The sequence below is a fragment of the Alnus glutinosa genome, chromosome 13 (assembly GCF_958979055.1).
Source record: "Alnus glutinosa chromosome 13, dhAlnGlut1.1, whole genome shotgun sequence".
In the NCBI taxonomy this organism is placed as follows: Eukaryota; Viridiplantae; Streptophyta; class Magnoliopsida; order Fagales; family Betulaceae; genus Alnus; species Alnus glutinosa.
In genome coordinates, this window is record NC_084898.1 from 6,346,643 (window position 1) to 6,371,260 (window position 24,618).

The following is a 24,618-nucleotide window of genomic DNA, read 5'->3' on the forward strand; positions in this document are numbered from 1 at the left end:
ATGACAATAAAAGCTTTTTCAGTTTTTCATATCTTTAAAATAAAAAAATAAATTTAAGGAAAAACAACTTTTATCTGTAATTTAATTTTTATTTATATATTAGTGATTGATAACAATTTTATAAAAAATGGCATCGTATGGAGAATAGGAAAACATAAATTCATAAAATAAAAATTGTATTATTCTGAAAATATTGACGAATTATAAAATAAGATAATTAATATATATGAAAAATTCAAAGTAGACAATACCACTAATGAATTTTATATATATATATTATCTAATATGTTGTGAAAGTATGCATTTGGCACGGATGGCAAAAGCTTGTGAATCAATAAAAATAACAAGTTCAATTAATCTTGACTCTTTAAGGTAGCCGGGTAGGTGCTACCATGGTATGTTGGCAACGCCCATAATGTCGGAATCGGAAATTCATGCTTGAGGAGGTTGAAATGAAACATGAGTTTTTCAATATCTTTTATAAATTATAATTATAAGATTACAAATTTACTATACTTACATGTGATGTGGTCCATGTGGATTTAGTCAATACTTACATTAGTTACATACTTAATAAGTTAATATAGATAGTCTAAGGTAGATATAAATCATATACATGATAATGAATCAATGATGTTTTCATATAATCTAAACACTATCATATGATCTCGAATAAAAAAATATTATCATTTTATTTTTGGCATTAAAAAAAAATGAACAGTCAATATAAAAACTAACTAACTTATATTAAGTTAAAACATTAACAATGTCTTACAATGATAATTATTATATTATCATATAGTCCTATATGGCTATATGATAATACTAATCAAATCATATCTAACAACTAACGGTTATATAGCACAAATGCACAATTTTAAATCATATGATCTAAATTATAAATTTATAATGATAATTCATAACTTGTGAATTGTGATTACAAGTTATGAATTATCATTATAATTAATATATAAGTAATTCCAATCCTAATAACTTAATTTTGGATTGTATGAATCACATTATTATTATATATGAATAATATCATTAAGTTTCATATGAATCATATGTGTCATTATATTATATGAATAATGTGAATTCATTGACTCATTGCATCTAAATATTACTAATAATTATTAAATACTTAAAATCATAAATCATACTTATTGGGTGTATGAGTGTATCTAACTAAGTATCTAAATACTAAATCATTATATTAGTATGAATTTGTATACTATAGTCTATATCATATATGAGTCATATGACACTATATAACTATAAATTCTATAATTATATATGTTACTAATATAGTAATATTACTAATATGTATATATATTTATGATTATAAATTATGAATCATATCATATCACTTGATTTATGGTATTATCTATGAATCTATAATAAGTAATTAAGTATGATTATTATAAATTTACGAGTAATAAATCATAATTATCAAATTTATCATAATTCATAATTACCTACAAATAATACTAATATTATATGATCCTATGATCTAAGTATTATCATATGATAGTATATTTAACATATTAACATGATCTAACAATCCGTATGTAATGATTATTAAATATTTAATGATAGTACTCATAGCATATAGTAAAGTGATTACATATTTTATATTTACATCAATTACATGTCATATGGTAGTATGGTACTATGGTACAATGTTATATTATTATATAATCATATAATCCTCTAAATTATAATCTTATTATATTACATAAATAATTTGATTAAGTATCTAGATTGTCATTATATCATATGACTAACAATTAATTATTTATATTATTCATTTTTACTATTTTATATAAATATGACCAATTAATATATATTGACCAATAACTATTGTTATTTGTTACTTAATTTATGCTTACATAATATACATAGTAATTAGTAATGAATCTAATGATAGTATATTATTCATTATATATATATACGAGTCGAGCCTTAATAAACGAGTCGATCCTTATACGAGCGGGTTCACGAGCTTTAGTCGAGTCGAGTCGAGTTTATACGAGTTTGCATCGTTTAATAATCGAGTTTGATTTTCGTGTTCACGAGTAGCTCATTTAATAATCGATTCGAGCACGAGTCGAGTTTATTCGAGCCGATCTCGAGTAAGCTCACGAGTAGCTCAGCTCGTTTACACCCCTACACGTGATGATCTAAAAGAAGCTGAGTTCAGAGGTGCTTTCCTCTTGTAGAAGCTGAAGACTCGAAGAGTGGGAGTGAAGAAGGAAGCCGAAGAGAAGAACATAGAAGCCACAGTGCGTAAAGATAAGCTGCTGTGTGGCATCAGGAGAATGACTCGTATCAAATGGTGCGGACCGGCTGGAGGCAACTTGAGTCGATAATGCGTACAGCTGGAGGACAAATAGTGCGTTGAGAGGAGGACAAACGGGCGTTGAAGGAGTGTGGAGTTCAGTATCTTGATGGGTCGGTGACCGGGAACAATGTGGAGTTGCAGGATGGGAAATTGATGGGCTTACATTAACTAAATAATGGGCTTACAATTTTTCTTAAAAAAACTTGCACCTTGTGCCCAAGGTGCTTTTGAAAGAGTGGGTAATATAACAATACCATTAGTGGGCCGGATGGCCTTGGTTTAGTAATAGGCTGAATGGGCTTAATTTTAATAGTTCGTAGCAAAGCGCATTTCAATTGTAAGAGTTGTTACTTTGTTAGCTTAGGGGTTATGTGTGTATAAGGCCCAAAAGTATGATTGTATAGATATCTGATTAGTGAAGAGAATTGGAGGTTGAGCACCTTGAATCGTTCTAGGAAGTTTTGGCTTCTCGAATTGCCAGATTCAATACCGATTTCATTGTTCCTCCATTTCTTTCATCAATTCATCATATTCTCTATTTTCATTCATCCATCCATTTACAATTCCATAAATCAACCCTAGAATTCATATACAAATTTTAGGACTATTACATAAAAAGTCTTCATCTACCTAAAAGTTCAGTGTCTACTCATATCAAATAACATCCATAGAAGATTTAGACATCAATTTAACACCGGAGGAGATCAACGAAGCCTTGAATCAGATGCCGACTCTCAAAGGTAAAGTCCCCAACTAGGGTGAGTGAATTCAGACCAATAAGTCTTTGTAATGTCATCTACAAAATAATTTCGAAGGTTTTAGCTAACCGCCTTAAGATTGTTCTTCCCCATATTATATCTCACAATCAAAGTGTATTTATTCCAGGGCATCTTATAACTGATAATATTTTGGTAGCATATGAAACACTCAACACAATACATTCCAGAATGTGGGAGGGTATATGGCACTAAAATTGAATATGAGCAAAGCGTATGATCGGTTGGAGTGAAATTTCTTGGAGGGTGTTATGAGAAAGATGGGGTTTATAGCTAGGCAAATGGATTCAAATTGTCATGCGTTGTGTACGGACGGTGAATTATGTGGTTATTGTCAATGGTAGACATGTGGACAAAATTGTACCTTCCAAAGGTATAAGGCAAGGGAATCCCCTATCCCCTTATTTATTTATTCTTTGTGCGGAAGCTTTGAGTTGCCTCCTTCAACATGCAAAAAATACAGGGGCTCTCACCGATGTTCCCCCTTCCACGAAGGGACCTCGTCTTCACCATTTGGTTTTTGCTGAAGATTGTCTACTCTTTTGCAAGGCCAACTCACTTCATTGGTATAGGTTGACTAGTCTCTTGACTATTTATGAGAAGGAATTGGGGCAAAAACTAAATAAAGACAAGACTTCCATCTTTTAATGCTATTAAGTCAAGCAGACAATGCTGGAGTAGATATTGACATCTAGTGAACAAAACTAGAAACATGCTTAGAATGGTGCTGGTTTGGCAAATAGTTCATGTCAAAAGGGAGGGAAACTCTGTTGCTCATGATTTAGCTAAAGTGGGAGTTAAATATGTCATAAATCATGTTTGGATGAAAGACTTTCCTTTTTGTATTTCTGATATTGTTTTGTTAGAGCAACAAATTGCTCTATTCCCATGAAATGAATAATATAAGTATTTTCTTCCCCCCCCCCCCCCCCCCCCCCAAAAAAAAAAAAGATCCATTTACGAGAAAAGCATGAAGTTTCAATTCTAATTTAAGCTCATTGAGTAATGAGTTAACAACCCAGGGTTTCAATGAACCATGTGGATGAAATTCTAAGCACATCATATCAAATTGCTAAAATGAAGGCATGACAACCGCAAACCATCGCCCGTTTCCAAATGTCAGCACATATTTGGCAAGCATGCAAAACCAATCAACGTAATCAATTTGCAGTTTAGTGTGGCAAGCTAGAGTCTTTAATTCCTCACCAACTGAAACAAACCAATTACTGAAATCTACCAAACTAATAAAGAATTATATTTTTTTTTTGAGGTAGATAAATATTTAGAGAGTTTGATGAGAAAAGGGCATGAAAACCCTTAAAGACCTAGTCAAATGCTCTATCCACTCACATACACAAAATATATATATCAGTGTTTGTTGAGCTTAATTAGCTTAGGTAACTCTTGCTGAAAATTTGAAGAATGTATATGACTTGTGCCAATATTTGCTCGACTAGTGTGGTTTAGTTATCTTAAGGTCAAGCATATATATATATATATATTGGACAGGTTGTTGTTAATATTGGTGATTGAAGGGCTTTAATTGTTGTTTGGGTTGAGCCTAGCTAGGTCATAGCAACATGCTAGAAAACATTATGGAACTCTATGTAGGATTGATATTATGCTGGGAAACTAATGTCATTAGTTCCAGTCAAGACTTATGCCATATTTGTACCCAATCTGCCTATGTATGCAACAATAGAACAACTTGAAGTGGGGTTTTTAAGCAATTTGGGCCATAAGCATGCATGATGGTATTCAAGTTTAATGATATTCACTTGTACGTTATGCATTATTATCCTCTATCCAGCAACAGGGATATGCTTTCGTTTTGTGGAGTTTGAATCTTTACTCCAGCCAGTTGTGATCTAAAGTGTACTTTCCTAAACTTTATTGAAAACTTCTAGAGGACAAGAAAGCAATTAAGTCTAGTGATGCAAGAAGAAGAAGCGTGTATCAAACAATGTGGAATAAGGTGTGGCGATGAGTTTACTTTATGTGTATTGTGAAGTACTTTATATGTTGCTAGGCTTGAACATATATACTTCTTGTATTCATATTTTTAATTGAATGTAAATCATATTTTATTCAAAGAGAGTGTGGAAATACTTGTATGATGTAGGAGTTTAATATTGGCAAATCTTGCATTGGTAATTATATAAATAAGACCCAAAATTTATTTTGAAAAAATAAAATTTATTATTCTTTATTTTTTATGGTATTATTGTTGACTCTAAGTTGATGTTAATGGCCTATTATTAGTGTCGACAGTGATTTTATTAATTTGGTTTTTAAATAAGTCATCAACGTTGACTTTATAGTCTGTGTTGATAATAGGTAATTAATCAACGTCGACTCTATATATAGTCGATGATGATGATCGATTATTAGTGGCAACAGTTCATTTCGGGTTTTTAATCTATCAGCGTCAACTCTAAATATTATTAACGGCAACAAATGCCGCCACTGGTTGTTGGGTCGTCATTAGTATTAACTCTAAAGTCGATCGACATTGATGACGCGTTGGGTTATTTGTGTCAACAGCAAGGATGGGGCCAGAAGCTCCTATAGGCAGGGACTAAGGGCTAAAAAAATTTGTTGATAGGAGCCAGTAAACTCAATTTTATTTTTTTACCTACTATTTTATTTTTTTTCTTTTTTGGAATTATGCCCCCCCCCCCCCCCCCCCCCCTATCCCTTAGATCCACCCCTGGTCAACAGCATTAGCATTGACATGCATGTCGCATTAAAGAGCAATAGCATCAACTATTGGACTTTTAGTGGTGACAAAATTAATGATCGATTCTTTTGTAGTGTACGTTTGGTGTTTATTTGTTGCCAAATTCCATGGTTGCTACAACAAACAAGCATTCGTTTTCAGATGATGCTCAAGAAGGATTCCTTTAAACCTTTGAACCATCCACTGCATATTATGTTTCCAACCTTTTGTAACTCAAGCCAAATTGCACTAATCACAGAAAAAATATCATACTCTAGGGAAAAAAAAACAAAAAAAAAACCAAAACGAAAACAAAAGGACAAGAGATAGAACAAAAAATTATCAGGGTTCAGAAACATTTTTTATTCATATTTCTTAAAATTTCATTCCCTTATATATAGCTTATTATATTACAATTAAATTAGTACGCTAATAGAGCAACCGAGTATGATTACGCCCACTGAAAGGGTTAATCAGAGTAGTCAGCCAATTGATGAACATATTCTGAACTACCACAACAACATTTGATATCTTAACCATGAAGGCTTCGTCCTCACCTAATTAAACCCTGTACTTTATGCCATTTAGAAGCCAATTATCTTGCATGTGTTTATATATATATATATATATATATATATATATATCTTCCACTAAATTAACAAATTCCAATAGTGTAACACGTCAGAGCCAAGAAAATTATAACGCGTGTCTTACTTAAGTTAGTATCATACTAACAGAACTTGTTAATTCAGTAAACGGAATTTGACTGTAAGAAGTAAATTGCTCTTTCGGCATACCTCAGGAATATATATATATATATATGTGTGTGTGTGTGTGTGTGTGTGTGTGTGTGTAGAGAGAGAGAAACAGAGAGAGAGAGAGATCCGTTTGGGAATGTCATTTTGCTAATAGAACAGTTGAACAGAATTAGGTGAACTATAGTTGGCCTTAAGCCAGGGTTTCCTAGAAAAGTTGCAGACCTCTCGCTCTCTTTCTCTCTCCCTGCATGGGACTGCATGTCCAACCCTTTCTAACCTTCCATATAACCTTTGAAATCCAAACATAACCCTTAACATTCTTACAAATCACATTCGGACATTCCCATGTACTTACTTCCATGGATCTCGACATGCACCCTCCACCCCAATCACTGCTTCAACCCGGACAGGATATTCAGATAGCTTCAGACATTGACTGGGTGAGCCTCCTTTCTGGTCCCTCCATATTTGGCGATCAGTCCTTAGCAGCTGAGAGTACTGGAGGAGCTAAAAATGGCAGAATCAAACATAATAGAAAAGCTAGCAGGACCAACAAAGCTATTCCACCAAAGATTTCCTTCCATACTAAGAGCCCCGATAATATTCTAGACGACGGGTACAGGTGGCGGAAGTACGGACAGAAGGCTGTAAAGAACAGCATCCACCCCAGGTTCTGCTCATATATATTGTCCTATTTTGTTTCAAAATATAAATTAAATTATTAAATTCATCATTTCTTACTATTTATTTATTACTCAAAAATTAATGTGACTTTTAAAATCACTATTAAATTTGAGATTAATCACTATTGAATTACTCGTCTATTTTTCGCTCTCAAATTTTTATACTTTTGGATAATTCGACCTTTTTCATTAAAAACATCATTACACTTATAATCTTAATTTCTAGAATAAAATAATGGATTATACTGTCACATTGCTCTCAACTCATCAGAGGTTCATGGGATTATTAGAGATGCATTTCTCAGTCCATGTTGTTCTTTTGAAAAAAAAATGTGCTAATTAAGTTGACTACCTATCTATTCTTGTTTCTTCATAAGTTTGAAATGACTTCTGACTAGTTCATATGAAAAAATTTCTTCTTTACCTTTATATTTCTTATTTATCTTTTGTTCAAATCAATTATTTAATAAGTACGTCCTACAAATCTAATAGTTGATTTGAACAAACAAATGAATTGAAGATATACCACAGAATATGAAATAGCATTTTTCTTCAAATTTACACGATATCCCACGATTTTAGTAGTGACTGGATAGCTTCCTATCCAACATTTGCAGAAGATTTCAAACGACTTTGCTTGCAACTGATCTATTGAGATGAATCCGAAATATTTTGTTTGTTGAATGGATGAGACTGCATTAGTTGGCTTTGCACAATATACAGCTCTATTTAAATTCAATAATGATCATCTCAAATTCAATGATGATTTAGGAGGATACAAGAAAGACTATGGGACTTTAATCCTCCTTATAGCATTACTCAAAAAGATAATCTAGTTTGACTTTATTTATACATATATAATACAATTGTTGTGCAATAGACCACAATTATGGTAAATAATACAAAACAATCACATCAAAACATCAAAATTTATATAGCTTTTTCATTGTGAGATACGTTCACCGGCAGAAGGGATCACAATCAAATTCACTGACCAAAGATGAAGTACAAAATTATGGTGAAGAAAAAATTACTCAAACTCAAAACCCAATACACAAAAATCTCACTCTTACACAAGACAAAGTGAATTTTTTTTTTTTTCTTACACAATTCTCCGGTCCTAACACATAAAATAGAGTATTAGAAAACCCTATTCTGATTATATTAACCAATCTCTATTCTATATGATAAACGCAGAAGCTACTACCGCTGCTCAAATCATACGTGCAACGTGAAGAAACAAGTCCAACGACTCTCAAAAGATTCAAGCATCGTCGTGACAACATATGAGGGCATCCACAACCATCATTGTGAAATGTTGATGGAGAGCTTAAGCCCACTGCTGAGGCAATTGCAATTCCTCTCTGGAATCTAGAGCCAGTCCTTTTTCTATGTCTTACTGCAAAATCATAATTGTACAATGCACTTGCGTCCCTAGTATTGTCAAAGTATTAATTTAAATAATTAAATCAATCATTTATTACCAACTTAAACTTTTAAGATAACTGATAATTTAATACATTATCAAAACCAAACTCTTGAATTCGAACTTTAACTCTACAGTTTATCTTTCATTGCCATTAAAAGAGGTGATTCTAAGTTTGACAATTTTTCATAGGACCCACGAACATAATACGAACCCAACACGAAATTAAAAGGTTAAAGTTAAGGAACCTGACCCATTTAATTAAATGGGTCGAGTTAAAATTGACATATATAGTCTTATACATATGCTTCAACATGCCCGGAACCTAACATGCGAACACGAACTGCCACCCCTAGGCGATTCCTTTACTAATAATAAATGCGCATGCCCAGTGTACGCAATCTATTTATCACTGCCAACCAGCAAATAAAAGAAAAAGTTCAAGAATGGCCTTAGGTAAAGGATTCCAAAATTTTGCCAAACAAACTTAAAGATAAACTCTACTGTTGTTAGAAACCAAACCAGATCATACACCTGCTTCGCACAATACTGGTAACCACCCTTGGAACCTTCTGCAGAGCCTTTCAATTCCTCAAAAAGGTATTTCCTTGAGCAGAAAAAAACTGGAAAAGGCTACAACAAGAAAGGGTGCAGCGGTAAACATAATTGTCTATCCTAATTAGCTCAGCCATCTTCTGCCAAAGAAAAATAAATAAATAAATGCATACATCACTATCTACATAGCTATCTATCTGCTTTGAGCAAACAGTACATGTGTTGGATTATTCATGCTGCCGGTACGCCCTTCTTCTCTCAGGCTTGGTCTCGAAAAACAGACTTCCACGCCGCAACCTATGCAAGTAAAATTTGACGGATTTTCTCTACCTCAAAAAAGACATTTTGCTTGGTAAGACAATTGCAACTGAAAATGCACAATGATAGCTCATAACTGGAAAACCTTCCAGGAGCTTGCTCACAAGAGTCTGACAGAACACTTATAACTGGAAAGTACCCATCTCATGGCTATGCCTTGTAAGAAGTACTTTCCGTTCACCAGCCCATTCAATCCGGTAAGACAGGTCAAGATTATGGATCAATAGTTTTAGGCTGTCTGCATGACTCAAACTGCTTGCATTTTCCTGCAAAAAGAAATAATAAATGGTGTTAGGTTTAAGGAGCACTCGCAGTGATCTTTATGTGGTTAAACAGAACCAGACAGATCCATCTAGGGAGACCTTGCAAATAGAGCCTACATAAATGAGAATGATCTAAGATCAAGTCATGTGAATTGTTACGTTATTTTGTAAAGAATTTATGATAAAAGTTATAATACTATGAAAAAAAAATAGCATTAAAATTAAAATATTTAAAAAGTGAATAAATATTTAGAAAGTGATTTTAGTGTCAAGTTGAGAAGCTATTCCTCCCGGAACAAAAAAAAAAAGGAATAAAAGGAAAGAAGTAAATAATAAAGAATAAATAAAAGAAGAGAAAACGACTAGATTCTTGTAAAGAAAACCCAGTGCAACTCAACATATGCACATTCCCCTCAGTCACGCTTCCTTTTTCTAACCATGCTTCTCTTCTCAAATTCATATTATTTGCTAAAACCAAGACACTGCAATTCTAAAAATCTTTTCAACTCAAGTACTTGGGAAGGTTGCTTCAAGCATCTTTGGCTATTCAATCCTGTTAGATTCATTATCTTCAATTATATTCACATACCAATATTTTATTATCCTTATATCTTTAAGGTTCCCATCCTTGGAAGCACTTCAATTTTGAACCAAGTCAGGACCTTTCAATGTATTGAATGGCCTTCACTGCAAAGACTAAACCACCATATTTAACAAATTCTAATCTTGCCCTCAGAGCTACATTGGTTCTCACAAATACATGCATTTCTAATAACGCTAGTAGGACTCACGCAGGTAACATTCTCAATACAAATTTTTCTCACTTCTCTAACCTGTATACATCATATTATTGCCAGTAGTCATAATCAAATAAACTAAAGTGAATACAAAACAATAGATAGTAGTATCTACTTCAAAATTCATGTCTATAAAATTAATGCCACGTAACACAGAGGAAAATACCTGTGAATTGACCTGCCTATCATTTCCCATTATGCTTGCCATTATGCTTGACCTAGAAGAATTAGGTGAGAAACCCTCCCATGGAGGAACAAAGATCAGTTTTGTGCATTGCACGGGAACAAAATTTCTGCTCAATTTTTCCCACCACACAGATCCCAGTGACCACCATCTGATCATCAACCCATGCTCAGAGAAAGCAACCAGCCCCTGCAACAAGTAGGTATATATTAGACAATTGTAGAAAATCATACTTCAAGTCTTCAACCTAGAAAGCACAGATACTTTAACAGGGCTGAAGTATTCATGTCCAACATGTATTAGACAAGGATAAGGCTCAGACTTTTTTCTTTTTTTTTTATAAGTAGGATAAGGCTCAGACAGAGCAACATACCATGTCCGACATAAGTCCATGAACAATACAAAATAAAAATAAAAATTGGATATCTTTGGGACACGATAGGATACTTTAGCAATATGGCTGGGACATATGGGGTCAAAATAAAATTGTCTTAATAAAAAATTAAAAAAAAGGGGGGGGGTTCTAAAATGTTTTGGGGTCATCTATTAGAAAAGAGGATCTGAATACTTCAAAAATTCAAAGGATCAAATAGCGGAATGATTGATTAAATTTTGGGGATATTATGAACAGTTGATTGACGTAATTTTTTGAATATGAACAATGTCTTTTGAGTAAAATAAATAGAAGAAGAGCATTTTTTTAGATATATTCTTCAACCTCTAGGTGATTGGTATTTATCTTTTAAATCAAAAATTAAAATAAAATATACACAAAACTGTATATTTCATTTATTATTTAATTAACATGTCCCAGTTCCATCGTATTTAAGAATGATCGTATCACATATGCGTATCATATCCCATCCACATGTCGCATGTGGTATCAGTACTTCTTAGGTTTCACCTCTCACTCAATGATATTAACAAAAAAATTAAAAGAATTCAACAAATTCAGTGGAAAGAGAAACAGGGAAGATAAGACTACAATCTACTAACACCAAACGTTACAGCCTAATAAAGAGTCATTTTAAAATTTGAATTAAGATTAACAGCGTATGGAAGTTGATTCACGGTAAAAACTGATAAAAAGATACATTTTTCTCAAGATGGTACATTATAACTCTTTGGGAAAGGCACCAGCACCATTGGGCAAATGAATCAATGAAGCGAAGTGCAAATGCAGCTGGTTCACATATCATGGAAAAAACTGAATCGAATAAAGAATTGAGAAAAATATTAAAAAGAATATGAATATGAGCTTGAATGTGTGTGTGTGTGTGTGTGGGAGAGAGAGAGAGAGAGAGAGAGAGAGATGATTCTGGTTAGGACAGCAAGACCACAACAAGTGTTCCTTAACTATGCCATATGTGATGTCACATGCCGTTGAGAGAAAATGCAGCCATCATTAAATGTCTGCAAAAAGATGCCAGCAAGCCTGCTGGTAAATCTAGCCTTACCAGGGCCAGAAGGTGGATGTTTTCGTTAGGTAAGAGCAACTCCATGGTGAGCACCCCCACCCCCCCCCCCCCCAAAAAAAAAAAAAACACCAACTCCTTTTTCTGCCCCAAAAGAGAGAAAGAAGCAAAAGGAACCAAGCTTGAAAAGAGAGAAAAATAATCAACTGACTCAACCTAAGTCCACCTACCAACCCGCATATTTTTTTAAAAAAGAATATATATATATATATATATATATATATATATATATATATATATATATATATATATATATATATATATATATATATATATATATATATATATATATATATATTCAAGATACTAACATTACGAAGAACTCAAAATGACAACAAAACATTCAATTTTCATTTTTAACAAAAAGAAAATTGGGTTGGTGCAGGTCAGTCAGATCCAGTCTCAAAACCAAACCTTTTAAATTAGGCTTGTTATCAGGTTTGTGTCAGTCGCTGCTAACTCATAGTAAATCCTAATTTAATAATATGCCAAGTGAATGCATGTACAAACAAAGGTGCCATAGATAAAGACAAGGTTTTGTCATGGCACTAGGAACAAGTATGGCAAGGAAAATTTGTGTTTGTAGGGTCTATCCACTAACAAGAAGTACCTCCCCATCTGGCGAAAAGCTCAAAGCTGAAATTGCAGTGGTTACCACCATTTCTGATGCTGCTGCAAGCAAGCTTGGAAGTCCAGGAGGTCCACTTGCATCCAAAACCTTGATCTTCATCACACTACATTGAAAAACAAAGACAGGAAAATTTGAAACAACTTTTATCTCTTCCATTATCTACAAAAGAAACAAAAGCAAGAGGATTGCAACGGCTCAAGTACAATCATATGAAGTATGTCTGAAATGTAAAACTAAATGGCCAAGGCGTCAGAAAAATGAAACTCTTTCTCATACTGATAAATATAAAGTTCAAGTAATTCAAATAAACATATGTACCAGATATATGAAGAATTTTACAACTAGATTGCCTAAGACCCCAATTCACAATTTATGATATCAAAATTGTTTGGATATCTAGGCACCGATTAAGAAGCTAATTGATAATTGAATGTCTAAATTGAGTAGTATATGCTTGTGTTTTTACTGTTTAAGAGTTCACCATTATTAATAAGACCCCAAATATTTTTCGCCTAATAATACCTTGTTGAAACCAACCAAGCAAAAATCAACTTTTAGCTATAATGTGATCTAAATTTAGAGGGACCTTTAAATGAACAAGCTGAGAGTCTGAAATATAATTAATTATCCTACACTGTTTGGTCCATGTGTGCATTCTGGTACATCTGTAATAAACCATTTAGATTTAATAAGTTATATTTTATTTCCTAATACCTTTGCATGTCATACACCCGAATGCTAGCATTGTTAGTCTCTCCCATCACATCCCCAACCGCCAATCTGGTCCATGTGTCATTCAAAGCCACCATAGGAAATACACGCACAACTTCCTTTAAGGCAGTCATTGAACTTTGATAACAAGTTTTACGCATGACAGAATTGCTAGGGTCCATAGTTTGTAAAATGAAGTTAACCACCTGTAAATCTGTCCAAATGTCATATATAATTTCATATTGAGACCTAACAACAAAATGTTTTTAGTGATAAAAATTTAATTAAATCTAAAAATATAAAAGATCACGTAGCATTGTGAATAACTGTAATATACAGATAGATTAATTCTTGCAAGACTAGAACAAACCTTGATAGCTGGAGAAGTTAGTGAAGTCACCAGAAACCAAGCAATAAAAGTAATAAAAAAGGAAAGTGATAGAAGCATAAGTCCACAGATAAAATATTATGTTAAAACAAAATGTGTGAAGCAACAAGTAGTTATGATACAAGATTCACTAAAGAATTTGGACAAAAAAAAAAACAGAGAGATAACAACTTAACTTATTCATTCAACAATTTTGAAAATTTACATATATAAGCACATATAAAGACATTATATCATGACATCTCAATGTAATTATCTTAATATGGAAAGAATAAGAGTCATCTAAAAATCTCATGCATGCAGAGCAGAAAATAAAATGACTCGTTTAGAGGCTCCAAATCCCACAATCAGTAGTAAAACCATATACAACTATATTTATGGTGCACATGGTGCTGAGTTTCCTATAATTTTCCATATTTTCATGCATTTCAGATTTCTTTTTTTTTCCCCCTCCAAATTGAACATGGACCTTTGTGCTACTCAATTAGAGATGGCAATACAAACCTTATCAACGTACTGCACTAAGTTTCTCGGAGAACCACGCACAACCCTGATGAGAGTCATAAGGGATACCAGATGAACAGGTGAATCAGACGCAGTAGACCAGATTTGGCTTTCTATAACAGTTAAAAACCCTGGTATGTCAGCCATTGCTAAACTTGGAAGAAGAATACCAACCAAAGTCTCCCGAATGGCAACTGGTACAACTGGATTTGTTGTAGCTGAATTGCCTGATGGACCACTTCCACACTCTATTTGGAAAAATATATCTCCAATCAAACGAGATATTTCAGAACCAAGGCATGCTTTCCATGTGCTCTCCATACCTTCTGCAAGAAGTTCTGCTGCAGTGGAACTGTATTTCTCATTAATTGCCATAACCAATTTCACTAATGGATGAACAACCAGCGTTGCAAGACCTGGCTTCACAAGGCTGGGATACCAAATAGCCAATGCTGCTGCAACAATAATATGAGAAGTCATGGCATCTTGGCTTGTTCCTCCAACGCAAGAAATCCAGTCTTGCATTTCATATGATTCAACCCAATCAAGTATTTTAGATTCATCAACCTCAGATATTCCTTCGGTTTCTAGCAGCTGGTCTGCATACAATCTGTTAGCAGATGTTCCCCCTACATTTAAATTCTCATGTTCATTTTCTCCGGTTCCAATTGGAGAGCTCATTTTTGCTTGGTCAGCCGCTTTTTGACTACGTAGAGGAAGCGGAATTGCCCGCGAAGCAGTGCAGTGGAATAAAGAGCGAGCAGCCATACGTACATGTTCACTTTCATCTTGCCAGAAACTCACAAAGAGCTGTAAAACAGAGCAACAGAAATAAAGAACATAGAATTAACCAAAAATTGACTAATCGGTGTATTCAACCATGCCACTAGCAATAGGAGTTCCAACTTCCAACTTTGAAGTGATTATTCTCATGACAGAACAGTGAAACACGCGAATTTTCAGTAGAGCTTAGGATAAATGTAAGCCATATGAGAAAATAAAGAACATGAAACCAGACTATCAGGTTTCCATCTGTTCAATACATACATAAAATGTATTAAACCTTACCTAAAGTTTTACAATTCACAGCATTACAAGTTCTAGTTCTTAATGATTTCATAGAAGGAATATTACTCTTATGAATGCTGAGCTTGCTTGACAACAAGACAGTGGACAAGAAGAGAGAATTTGGAATCTAATCACGTTCAGGTTCTGGAAAAATAGTTCTAAGATTCAAAACTTTGATTCTACTTCTCAATCTTCTTAGCAGAGTGCGGTCGTGTGGAAGACGGTCCCTTGTTGCCTTTTGTGGTTCTTATGGAAGGAACACAATGATAGACAGTTCGAGGACAAAGAAAGAACTATTGAGGAACTCATTTCCTTTTTCTTTCATTCTTTGTACTCTTGGTCGGCTGCGTTCTTCGCACCTTTAGTGTTTAGTTTTAATGATTTCCTTGTTTTGTTTTCTTCTTCCTCTTGATGCGTTTCTTATATACTTCATGTGTACTTGATGCGCTTTGCGCTTTTTAATGATATTTCTCTTACTTATCAAAAAAAAAAAAATCTTCTTAGCAACCAATCACATCAGCTGTATACAGTGAGGGCTTAAAACCAGTACAAACATATTTCAGTAATAAGTTTTGCACTCCATGACATCTAATTTCTTACGATAACTTTTGCGAAGATACTTTAAAGATATTGTATGCTTCAATACCTCTGGTTAGACAAAAACCAGGTGAGTAGCCATTCATAAAGACAGAAAACAATACTGATAATCCTGTTCCAGACTGAAAATCAAATTATCTATTGAAAATAAGTAGCTTTTCAGGCACTCATTGCCGCTTGAACACTAGGAAGTGAGATCTTAGTCAGTAAACACACTTCATATTGACCCTATTAGCCTAAGCGAATTGTTCAAATAACGTGACGCGTTATTGAGAAAAGCAAATAAGAAGGCTAATTACTATGCAAGTAATGTACTCTTATCAGTGGCAACAATTCTACACAGTTATTAATCATCAGAAAAGAGGGTGCTGTCAACCAATAATAGTTCTATACTTTATTTCAGTTGGCTGGACTAATAAAAAACTAAGCCACCTTTAGGTCGAATGTAACACATCAAGGAAATATGTGCTTCATATATAAAGTCAATTTCACACGTTCATACAGGAGAGAAAATCATACGGATGCATTTGAAATATTAAGTCCAGATTAGAAACTTAGAATAACAAATGAATTAGCACAAGATGCAACCTGGAGTAAAGGTGGCTTCAAATCTGGATTTTTTTCTGCAAAATTCCTAGTGTAGAATGCTGCTAAAGCACTGCAAACAATACCCATCAAGTTAAAAAAAAAAAATCAAAAAAATATAGCTGGTCTATTAAAGGGAAAAAAAGGATTATACAGGAAATGGTCATTTGGCATGCATGAATAACATTTAGGGATTAACATTGCCACACTAAAGGATTTTTTCTTCAAGAATTTTTACACTGAACAGCTGTTTTTGACTTAAATGTTTCTTGATTTTTTTTCTTTTGCTAGCTAGGTGTTTCTCTTGTATACTAGAGCAATAGGAAGCCACATATGCAAGAGATTGAAGAGCAACCTTACTATCACACTGCTTTTCAAATAAATGTTCACCTAGGCCTAAGTCAACTGAATTAGCTATACCTTATCCTTCATTTGAAATTTTCTTTAAGGAATAAAAATTAAAAATTAAAAAATAAATAAATAAAAAATAAAATTGGCTATTGCTTTTCCAACAACCATATAGAGACAATGAATACCAGCAGACAAGAGAATAATTTAATATAGAGAACATAATCATATCCAGATGGCCAACGTGACTGCAACCTACAATTTTTGCATAAAACATTGTCCATACACCTCTTCCAATATCAGCCAAAAATTAAACAAGCTACCTTTTTTTTTTTCTTTATTATTTTCAGCTATTTTGAAATTTTAATAATCTTCCTTTCCAACACCAACTTTCAGCAAAATTGCAGCTTCTAGTTTTCACCTGAACAAATACTAGATTGATGCCAATATATAAAATGCATAACTCCGCAGGGTAGAATGTGAAGAATAAGAAATCAAGTAAAAATGACACAAGTAGATTCTGTAGATTGATGCCAATATATAAAATGCATAACTCAGCATGGTAGAATGTGAAGAATAAAAAATCTAATAAATGATACAAGTAGATTCTGTACAGCGATTTTTGTGGACCTTTGTTAATACCTGCTGGCAGCAGAACTGGAGTGAGACAAGCTAATCATGCGTTGGGCAAGCGAGACCATCGTAAGTGACCTCATCGCACTAAATTCTGATGAGGATTTCCAGAGCTGAAATATTGTTTTCAATTTCTCAGGAAAGTTTTCAATGTCTCAAGGAAAAAAATGGCGGGAGCCAAACAAGAAAAACATGTTCCAACATTTAAAACAGTTTATCCAAAATACCTCAAGAATGGCACTTGACCCAGGAAATGTCAAAGTCAAAGACCCTTTGTCCCCTAGCAAACCAGAAGCTACAATAAGATTTTCCGGCCTCTTTAGCTTCATGTCAGTTATAAGCAAATCATCAAGCTCACTATCTACATTCCACAAGTGTAAAAATGACAAGGTAAATCGAAGTAAACATTCTTCAAGTGATCTAATCCACTCAAGCTCTTCTATAGAATCAATCGTACTCTCATTCACATCAGAAGCATCATCTATATTCGTCCCGCGGGGACTTGGTCTCTCAGGAACCTGTTCCTTCACATTGGTACCATCTAACTTATCACTGCCATTGGCAGTGCGTTCACCCTTCTGATGAAGAAACATCAATGACCCAAGTTCAAAACTCAGTGTAGCAATTCCAGGGAATGGGCAATAGCATTTAATGGAAGGCTTGTTGCTTTGAAGGATAGATGGAGTGGTTGGAAACGGTTTTGCAGAAATTCCTTTGCCAACATGTGCATGGGAAGTGTTGGGCTCAATTATATTTGCCATACTCCGCACCACATTTGATGGAGTGACCAACTTCTCTATATTATTTAGATTAGAATGAGAAAATATTCCATCCTCAATTATTGGAAGATTTAATAAGGAAACTGAGGTATTTCCATTCAATACAGTGCCAGATATCGAATTCATGCTGATACCTTTACAAAAATGATCAAACATTGAATGAGAAGCGGTCCCACGAAGAACCCGCTCCCGAGCACCTGTCTTTACATCCCAAATGTACAAAACACTGGTGGAATCAGATGTTCCTGAATGGTCTCGGCAGAGGCATGCAATATAACCTCTTACACCATCCCATACTACTTTAGAAGGATAGCTGGGGTGTCCAGGAAACATTCTCTCAACTCGTAAAGTCTCGAGAGAAGCCAGAGCAACGCATGAGTCCTCCCCAACAGAGAGGAAGCAGTCACTCCAAGGACGGTCAGTACGGGATGGGGGAAGAATTATTTGGTGCACTGGAGCCACATGTTGGTGCATTACGGTAATGAGATTTCCTGTGTCAAGATCCCATATACGAACTGTGCAGTCCATACTTCCAGAAATTAAAACCTGACTGAAACTCCATCCTTTGGCACTGCTTACCATTCGATGTGCTGCCAAACATAATACAGCAGCTGTGTGCCCTAGAAAATATTGCCTGGATACATGTGAACCCACTTCATGGTGTGGACTATTACCAGAAGAAGTTAGTCCATGAAACAAATTAAATCTTACAAGTTCTACTTCCCCACTAAAGAAGCCATGCACAAGAGCATAAGGTGCAATGATATTTTCTGAAATAACCATGGAAGAAGATACAATCCGTCCCTTGTTGGACTGATAATTTGCATGTATATTGTCACCACTTATTGGACTTGGAACAGAAGCTTGCTGAGAACTTAACTTATTCTTCCCGTTATCGGGGCCCTCAATTTCATGAAGTGAAGTAGAGTTAGCTATCCAGTCAACAAAAAAACTGCTTTTCCCATGCATTCTGGACTGCCAGCACACTTTTCCAAGGTCATCATGTTCCGAATGTAGTGACCAGATTGTGAAATGGGGTTTCCACTGTAGAGCTTCTCCAACATAAAAGCATTGTGATTCAATGCAAAGAAGATAACGATTCAATTGAATGAAATGAACTGATAATCTCACATCAAAGGCATGAGAAGCAGTAGGGATCTCACAAAATGGTTCGCACTTGAATATGTTTTTTAAAAATGATACTGCATACACAACTGCATAACCCTTATTATTCCACACTGCAAAATTGGTTGTAGATATTCCATGAAGTTCGTCAGCATTCAGCTTACTCCCAGAATCTTCACTTTCAAGAAACATTCCCCCTATAACATGTGATTGCGTGGACTTAACTTCTAGACAAAGGAAATTGTCCACAAAAGAAATCTCTCCAATTTTAGTACCACTGGTCAATAGTCTAAATATACATTGGTTTTTGAAAACCAAAGCAATAACATTCCCAAAGGTTGCAATTGACACAACCTGCCCACCCTCACTCAACCCATCTTCCCAAACATTCATCTCCAACTGAGAAGAACTTTTATGCAGACCAGTCCTGCCATCCCTATCCCGCTGGGGATCCTTTAATATCGGAACCAATTGCAGCCCACCAAAGGAATCAGCCATGACTACAGAATGCTTCTCTTTGTGCTCCATGGACGAAACTACAGCCATAAACCTCAATGAACTGATAGATAAACTCCCATGAAAAACTGTTTGGACAATCATAAGGGTATATGTATCAACGATAACTACAGCGCACTTTGGCAGTTTTCTGTGCTGGGACTCTCTATCCACTGACTCCTCACCTCCTTCCATGGAATCAATGGAATGATGACCGGACAAATGAACAGTGTCTACAAAAGAACAGCCAATACACACATATCTTGCATTTGAAGGCAATGTTCGAACCATGGATGGACCGCCTACCCAAGGTGGCAATTTTCTCCTTCGCCTACAATGCCCACTGCTTCTGCTCCACACGCACATCACACCATCAGTACAAACACTGATTAGCGCACCACAATAATCAGAAGTAGAGGTGACCCCAACGTCACTTGAAGAATCCAGCTTTTCATTTCCTGACACCACAACAGGATAACAAATGCCAAGATCAGCTATGGGTGCGGCATGGCCACACAACATAGCTATTGGTTTAATTTCCTGTCCAAATAAAAACTCATCAGATTGGTGCATTATCAATTAACTTTTTTTCTCTAAAGTGTGGAGAAACACAATTCATTTCAAATATCGAAAGATTTGAGAGGATCAAGGAAAATGTGACAATGTGCGATGTTGGAATGCCTTTTGCTACTGGGATTCAATCTTAATTTTGGCCTTAACATATAAACAAGAATATAAACCAACCAAGTATCTGTGGTTAAAGAAAAATTGAGTCAAATAAAGAATAGCACTAGACTGAAACAACTAAAATATCCTGAGAGATATTAATTAAGGTTAAATTTGGTTACCAAAAAAATGTAGGAAAATATAAGGATTGAAACTATACTTCCAACGTTTAGACCCCATAAAATCTATCTTAATATACTACCTTAAAAATAAAAGGTAAAAAATAAAAGAAAACGCTAGTGTAACATGAATCTTATGGTAACAAATTGAGGTTTTGGATTGCAAACAAATAAAGAAAGAGAAGAAGAAAATAAGCCAATCACACATCAGCGTGCAGAGACGATCAAGGAAAAATGCTCTAACAAAAGATTGAGCAGGTGAAAACAACACTCAAATCCCAAGCCCGAATCCACCCAAAGCCTCACTCACTCAAGTGATTATCTTTCAATCTCAAAAACGCTACAAGGCTACTCCCTACATGGGTGGGCCACTATGGGACAAATGCCCACTTGAATTTGTACTAATCTTTGGAAACAATGCTTACTCTAGATCACAAGAAAATTAATTTCCCTCTCCAATTCCTATCTCTTATTGGATAAGGAATACCAAATTACTAATGTCTCGAATTCCTTCCACATTAAAAAAGCCCAAAAACTAATTTTCTCAAAATAGAAATTTGAGGCAATTTTCAACAAACCTGATTGAACTAGAATTGAATTTTAGGAGTAAATTTTTAAGAACGAAAGAAGCAAAGCATAAAGCATACAACTCGAGCATTGTATTTCTCTCATTTTTTCCTCAAACATTTTCTCAGGAAGCGGCATGTCAAATCAAAACAAATCCATTTCAATCATATAAGAGCATTGCTGTGCTACTCGGCTAACAGTTTTGGTTCAGAGATTTTAACAAACAACTGGTGAGCGTAAGCAATGGCAAAAGGAAAATTGTACAGAAGCGAGTTGGAGTACCGGGTTGGGATCAGCGGAGGAGAGGCTCCACCAGACGATGGAGCCATCGGATCCGCCGGTGTATAGAGTCGGTGGCTGGTTCAGCACGGCGGTGGCGGTGACTCTGTGGGACGGAGGCGTGCCTGACCATATGCATGCCACTGATCGGCACTTCATTGACTCAGTGAGTCGGGTGAGCGAGCGAAAGGTAAGCGGAACGGAAAAAGCTTTACGGAACGTAAGAAGTTAACCGGAGGGTGATTCCGTGTGCCTCTGACGTGGCGGGATGTTGGGCTCTTTTTTCTTTTCTTTTCTTTAGTTATGACATGGCAGTTCACACGTGAGAGTTTATTAAAAATAAACTTGAGAAATGCTATAATTTTTTTTAGCCTTTTTTTAGTGTTCTTCTAAATGACATGGATTTAATAAAAATAAATAAAAAATTATGTCAAAATGTGACCTACGAAATGTAATTTTTTAAGCAAAAAAATTAAATCTGTGTCATCCAAAAAAACATCAGAGATACGCTAGAAATAACTCTAACATTTCTCGTCTAACTTACTCATGAAAAAAAAAAAAAAAAAAAACTACCATTAAAAATAAAATCAATATGAAATTTGAAATTTTAGATTCATTTTTATTATATTAGGTCTCTAATTAAATTGACACATATTCTTAAAATTTATAACTTTTAGATTCATTTTTAATAGAGATAGAGTTTTCTTTTCTTTTAAATTGGGTTGGAAGAAGATTATAATGTTGTCATGTGAGCTGTGTCCATTAGTACGTGAGAAATACTTTTTTTTTTTAATAATGTGTGCTTCTAAAATGCTTAAAGGACATGTTTACTTTATAAACTGAATTTGAATAAATTTCTCTAAATCAATTTAGAATAAAATCTTTATTATTTTAATAAGAGATTTTATTAAATTAATATATGTTCTTAAAGCATATGATTTTCACATGTATTTTAAGATTACATGTTCTAATAATAATAAATATAAGTTCAATAAATTAAGTTGAAAGAAATTTAAATGACTTTGTTAAATTCCACTAATTTGAACAGAAAAAGTATAAGAGGCAGTGATTTTTAAAGTAGAGTAATTTTTTGGGAAAATTATAGTTTAGCCCCCCAAATTACCACCCGTTTTGCGCTTAGCCCCACAAACTGCCAACACTCCGACTCCGGCCTACCAAACTACCAAAACCTTTGATAAAGGCCCCATTTGGCGAAATATCTCCATATTACCCCTGCCACGTGTCATTTTTCAATTAAAAAAAATTAAAAACTAAAAAAACTAAATTTTTTTTTTTATTTATTTTTTAAAAAAAAAAAAAAAAATATGGGGTGGCTGCTGAGCCACCCCCTTGGGGAGTGGGGTGGCCTGCGAGCCACCCCAGAGGTGGTGCCGGCCACCTCTGGGGGTGGCTCGCAGGCCACCCCTAGGGCTCTAGGGGTGGCGCGCGGCCACCCCAAGGGGCCGGGGTGGCCTGCGAGCCACCCCAGAGGTGGCGCTGTCCACCTCTGGGGTGGCTCGCAAGCCACCCCCGAGCCCTAGGGGGGGCTTACGGGCCACCCCGAAGTCCATTTGGGGTGGCCCGAAAGCCACCCCTAGGGCTCTAGGGGTGGCGCGCGGCCACCCCAAGGGGCCGGGGTGGCCTGCGAGCCACCCCAGAGGTGGCGCCGTCCACCTCTGGGGTGGCTCGCAAGCCACCCCCGAGCCCTAGGGGTGGCTTACGGGCCACCCCAAAGTCCATTTGGGGTGGCCCGAAAGCCACCCCTAGGGCTCTAGGGGTGGCGCGCGGCCACCCCAAGGGGCCGGGGTGGCCTGCGAGCCACGCCAGAGGTGGCGCCGTCCACCTCTGCGAGCCACCCCCGAGCCCTAGGGGTGGCTTACGGGCCACCCCGAAGTCCATTTGGGGTGGCCCGAAAGCCACCCCTAGGGCTCTAGGGGTGGCGCGCGGCCACCCCCAGAGGCCGGGGTGGCCTGCGAGCCACCCTAGAGGTGGCGCCAGCCACCTCTAGGGGTGGCTTACGGTCCACCCCGAAGTCCATTTGGGGTGGCCCGAAAGCCACCCCTAGGGCTCTAGGGGTGGCGGGTGGCCACCCCCAGAGGCCGGGGTGGCCTACGAGCCACCCCAGAGGTGGCGCCGGCTTCTGGGGGTGGCTCAGCAGCCACCCCATATTTTCTTTTTTCTTTTTTTTTTTTAAAAAAAATAAAAATAAAAATTTAGTTTTTTTAGTTTTTAATTTTTTTTAATTGAAAAATGACACGTGGCAGGGGTAAAATGGAGATATTTCGCCAAATGGGGCCTTTATCAAAGGTTTTGGTAGTTTGGTAGGCCGGAGTCGGAGTGTTGGCAGTTTGTGGGGCTAAGCGCAAAACGGGTGGTAATTTGGGGGGCTAAACTATAATTTCCCCTAATTTTTTTAAACTTAGGAACAAATTTTAAATACATCAAAATCTAAGAATCGTTTTTTAATTTTCCCAAAAAATAATCCTAAAGAGTTTGAGAACCATAAGACAAAGATACTTAAAAAAATTTACGGACAACAAAACCTAAAATCTTTATTTTTTGTGAATCAAAGAATCTTTGTCAGACGAAAAATGTTAGATTTACAACACCAATACAACAACGGTACAACAATCCTTCACATGAGGATGAGTCCCACGTGCTGGATTGTTGTGCAGTTGTTGTATTGGTGTTGTACAAGAATCAAATCCCTTGTCAGACTATCCACATGTTATTTAACCACTTTTTTTGGTGGCATGAATTATTGGTAT

The 24,618-nt window shown here is 35.7% G+C and overlaps 2 protein-coding genes across 4 annotated transcripts; one reads left to right on the plus strand and one right to left on the minus strand.

Annotated features, from left to right (window-relative positions):
* Nucleotides 1-6,918: 6,918 nt before the first annotated feature.
* LOC133854227 (probable WRKY transcription factor 43) lies at nucleotides 6,919-8,753 on the plus strand. The gene is made up of 2 exons (XM_062290315.1): nucleotides 6,919-7,264; nucleotides 8,475-8,753. Exons 1-2 carry the CDS (start codon nucleotides 6,954-6,956, stop codon nucleotides 8,650-8,652), a joined length of 489 nt encoding a protein of 162 aa, XP_062146299.1. The 5' UTR covers nucleotides 6,919-6,953; the 3' UTR covers nucleotides 8,653-8,753.
* A 206-nt stretch (nucleotides 8,754-8,959) lies between these two features.
* Nucleotides 8,960-22,121, minus strand: LOC133854226 (uncharacterized). 3 transcript variants are annotated; one of them, XM_062290314.1, is made up of 10 exons: nucleotides 21,854-22,118; nucleotides 18,674-20,699; nucleotides 17,988-18,556; nucleotides 17,770-17,873; nucleotides 16,783-16,852; nucleotides 14,530-15,339; nucleotides 13,641-13,843; nucleotides 12,906-13,029; nucleotides 10,803-11,009; nucleotides 8,960-9,842 (listed from the first exon to the last, which is right to left on the minus strand). In XM_062290314.1, exons 1-10 carry the CDS (start codon nucleotides 22,007-22,009, stop codon nucleotides 9,699-9,701), a joined length of 4,413 nt encoding a protein of 1,470 aa, XP_062146298.1. In that variant the 5' UTR covers nucleotides 22,010-22,118; the 3' UTR covers nucleotides 8,960-9,698. The 3 variants fall into 3 exon arrangements, 2 of the variants coding, with proteins under 2 accessions (XP_062146298.1, XP_062146297.1); XM_062290313.1 differs by having other exon boundaries at nucleotides 17,988-20,699; XR_009896793.1 differs by lacking the exons at nucleotides 8,960-9,842; nucleotides 10,803-11,009 and having other exon boundaries at nucleotides 13,641-13,851; nucleotides 17,988-20,699; nucleotides 21,854-22,121.
* Nucleotides 22,122-24,618: the final 2,497 nt, after the last annotated feature.

Excerpts from the sequence above, each read along its gene's own strand:
- LOC133854227 (XM_062290315.1), top strand. The coding sequence starts at position 6,954 with ATGGATCTCGACATGCACCCTCCACCCCAATCACTGCTTCAACCCGGA. Across the intron at positions 7,265-8,474 it reads AAGAACAGCATCCACCCCAG|AAGCTACTACCGCTGCTCAA; the intron begins GTTCTGCTCATA and ends TGATAAACGCAG.
- LOC133854226 (XM_062290313.1), bottom strand. The coding sequence starts at position 22,009 with ATGAAGTGCCGATCAGTGGCATGCATATGGTCAGGCACGCCTCCGTCC. Across the intron at positions 11,010-12,905 it reads GCTTTTCGCCAGATGGGGAG|GGGCTGGTTGCTTTCTCTGA; the intron begins GTACTTCTTGTT and ends TACTTGTTGCAG. Across the intron at positions 9,843-10,802 it reads ATAGGCAGGTCAATTCACAG|GAAAATGCAAGCAGTTTGAG; the intron begins GTATTTTCCTCT and ends TTCTTTTTGCAG.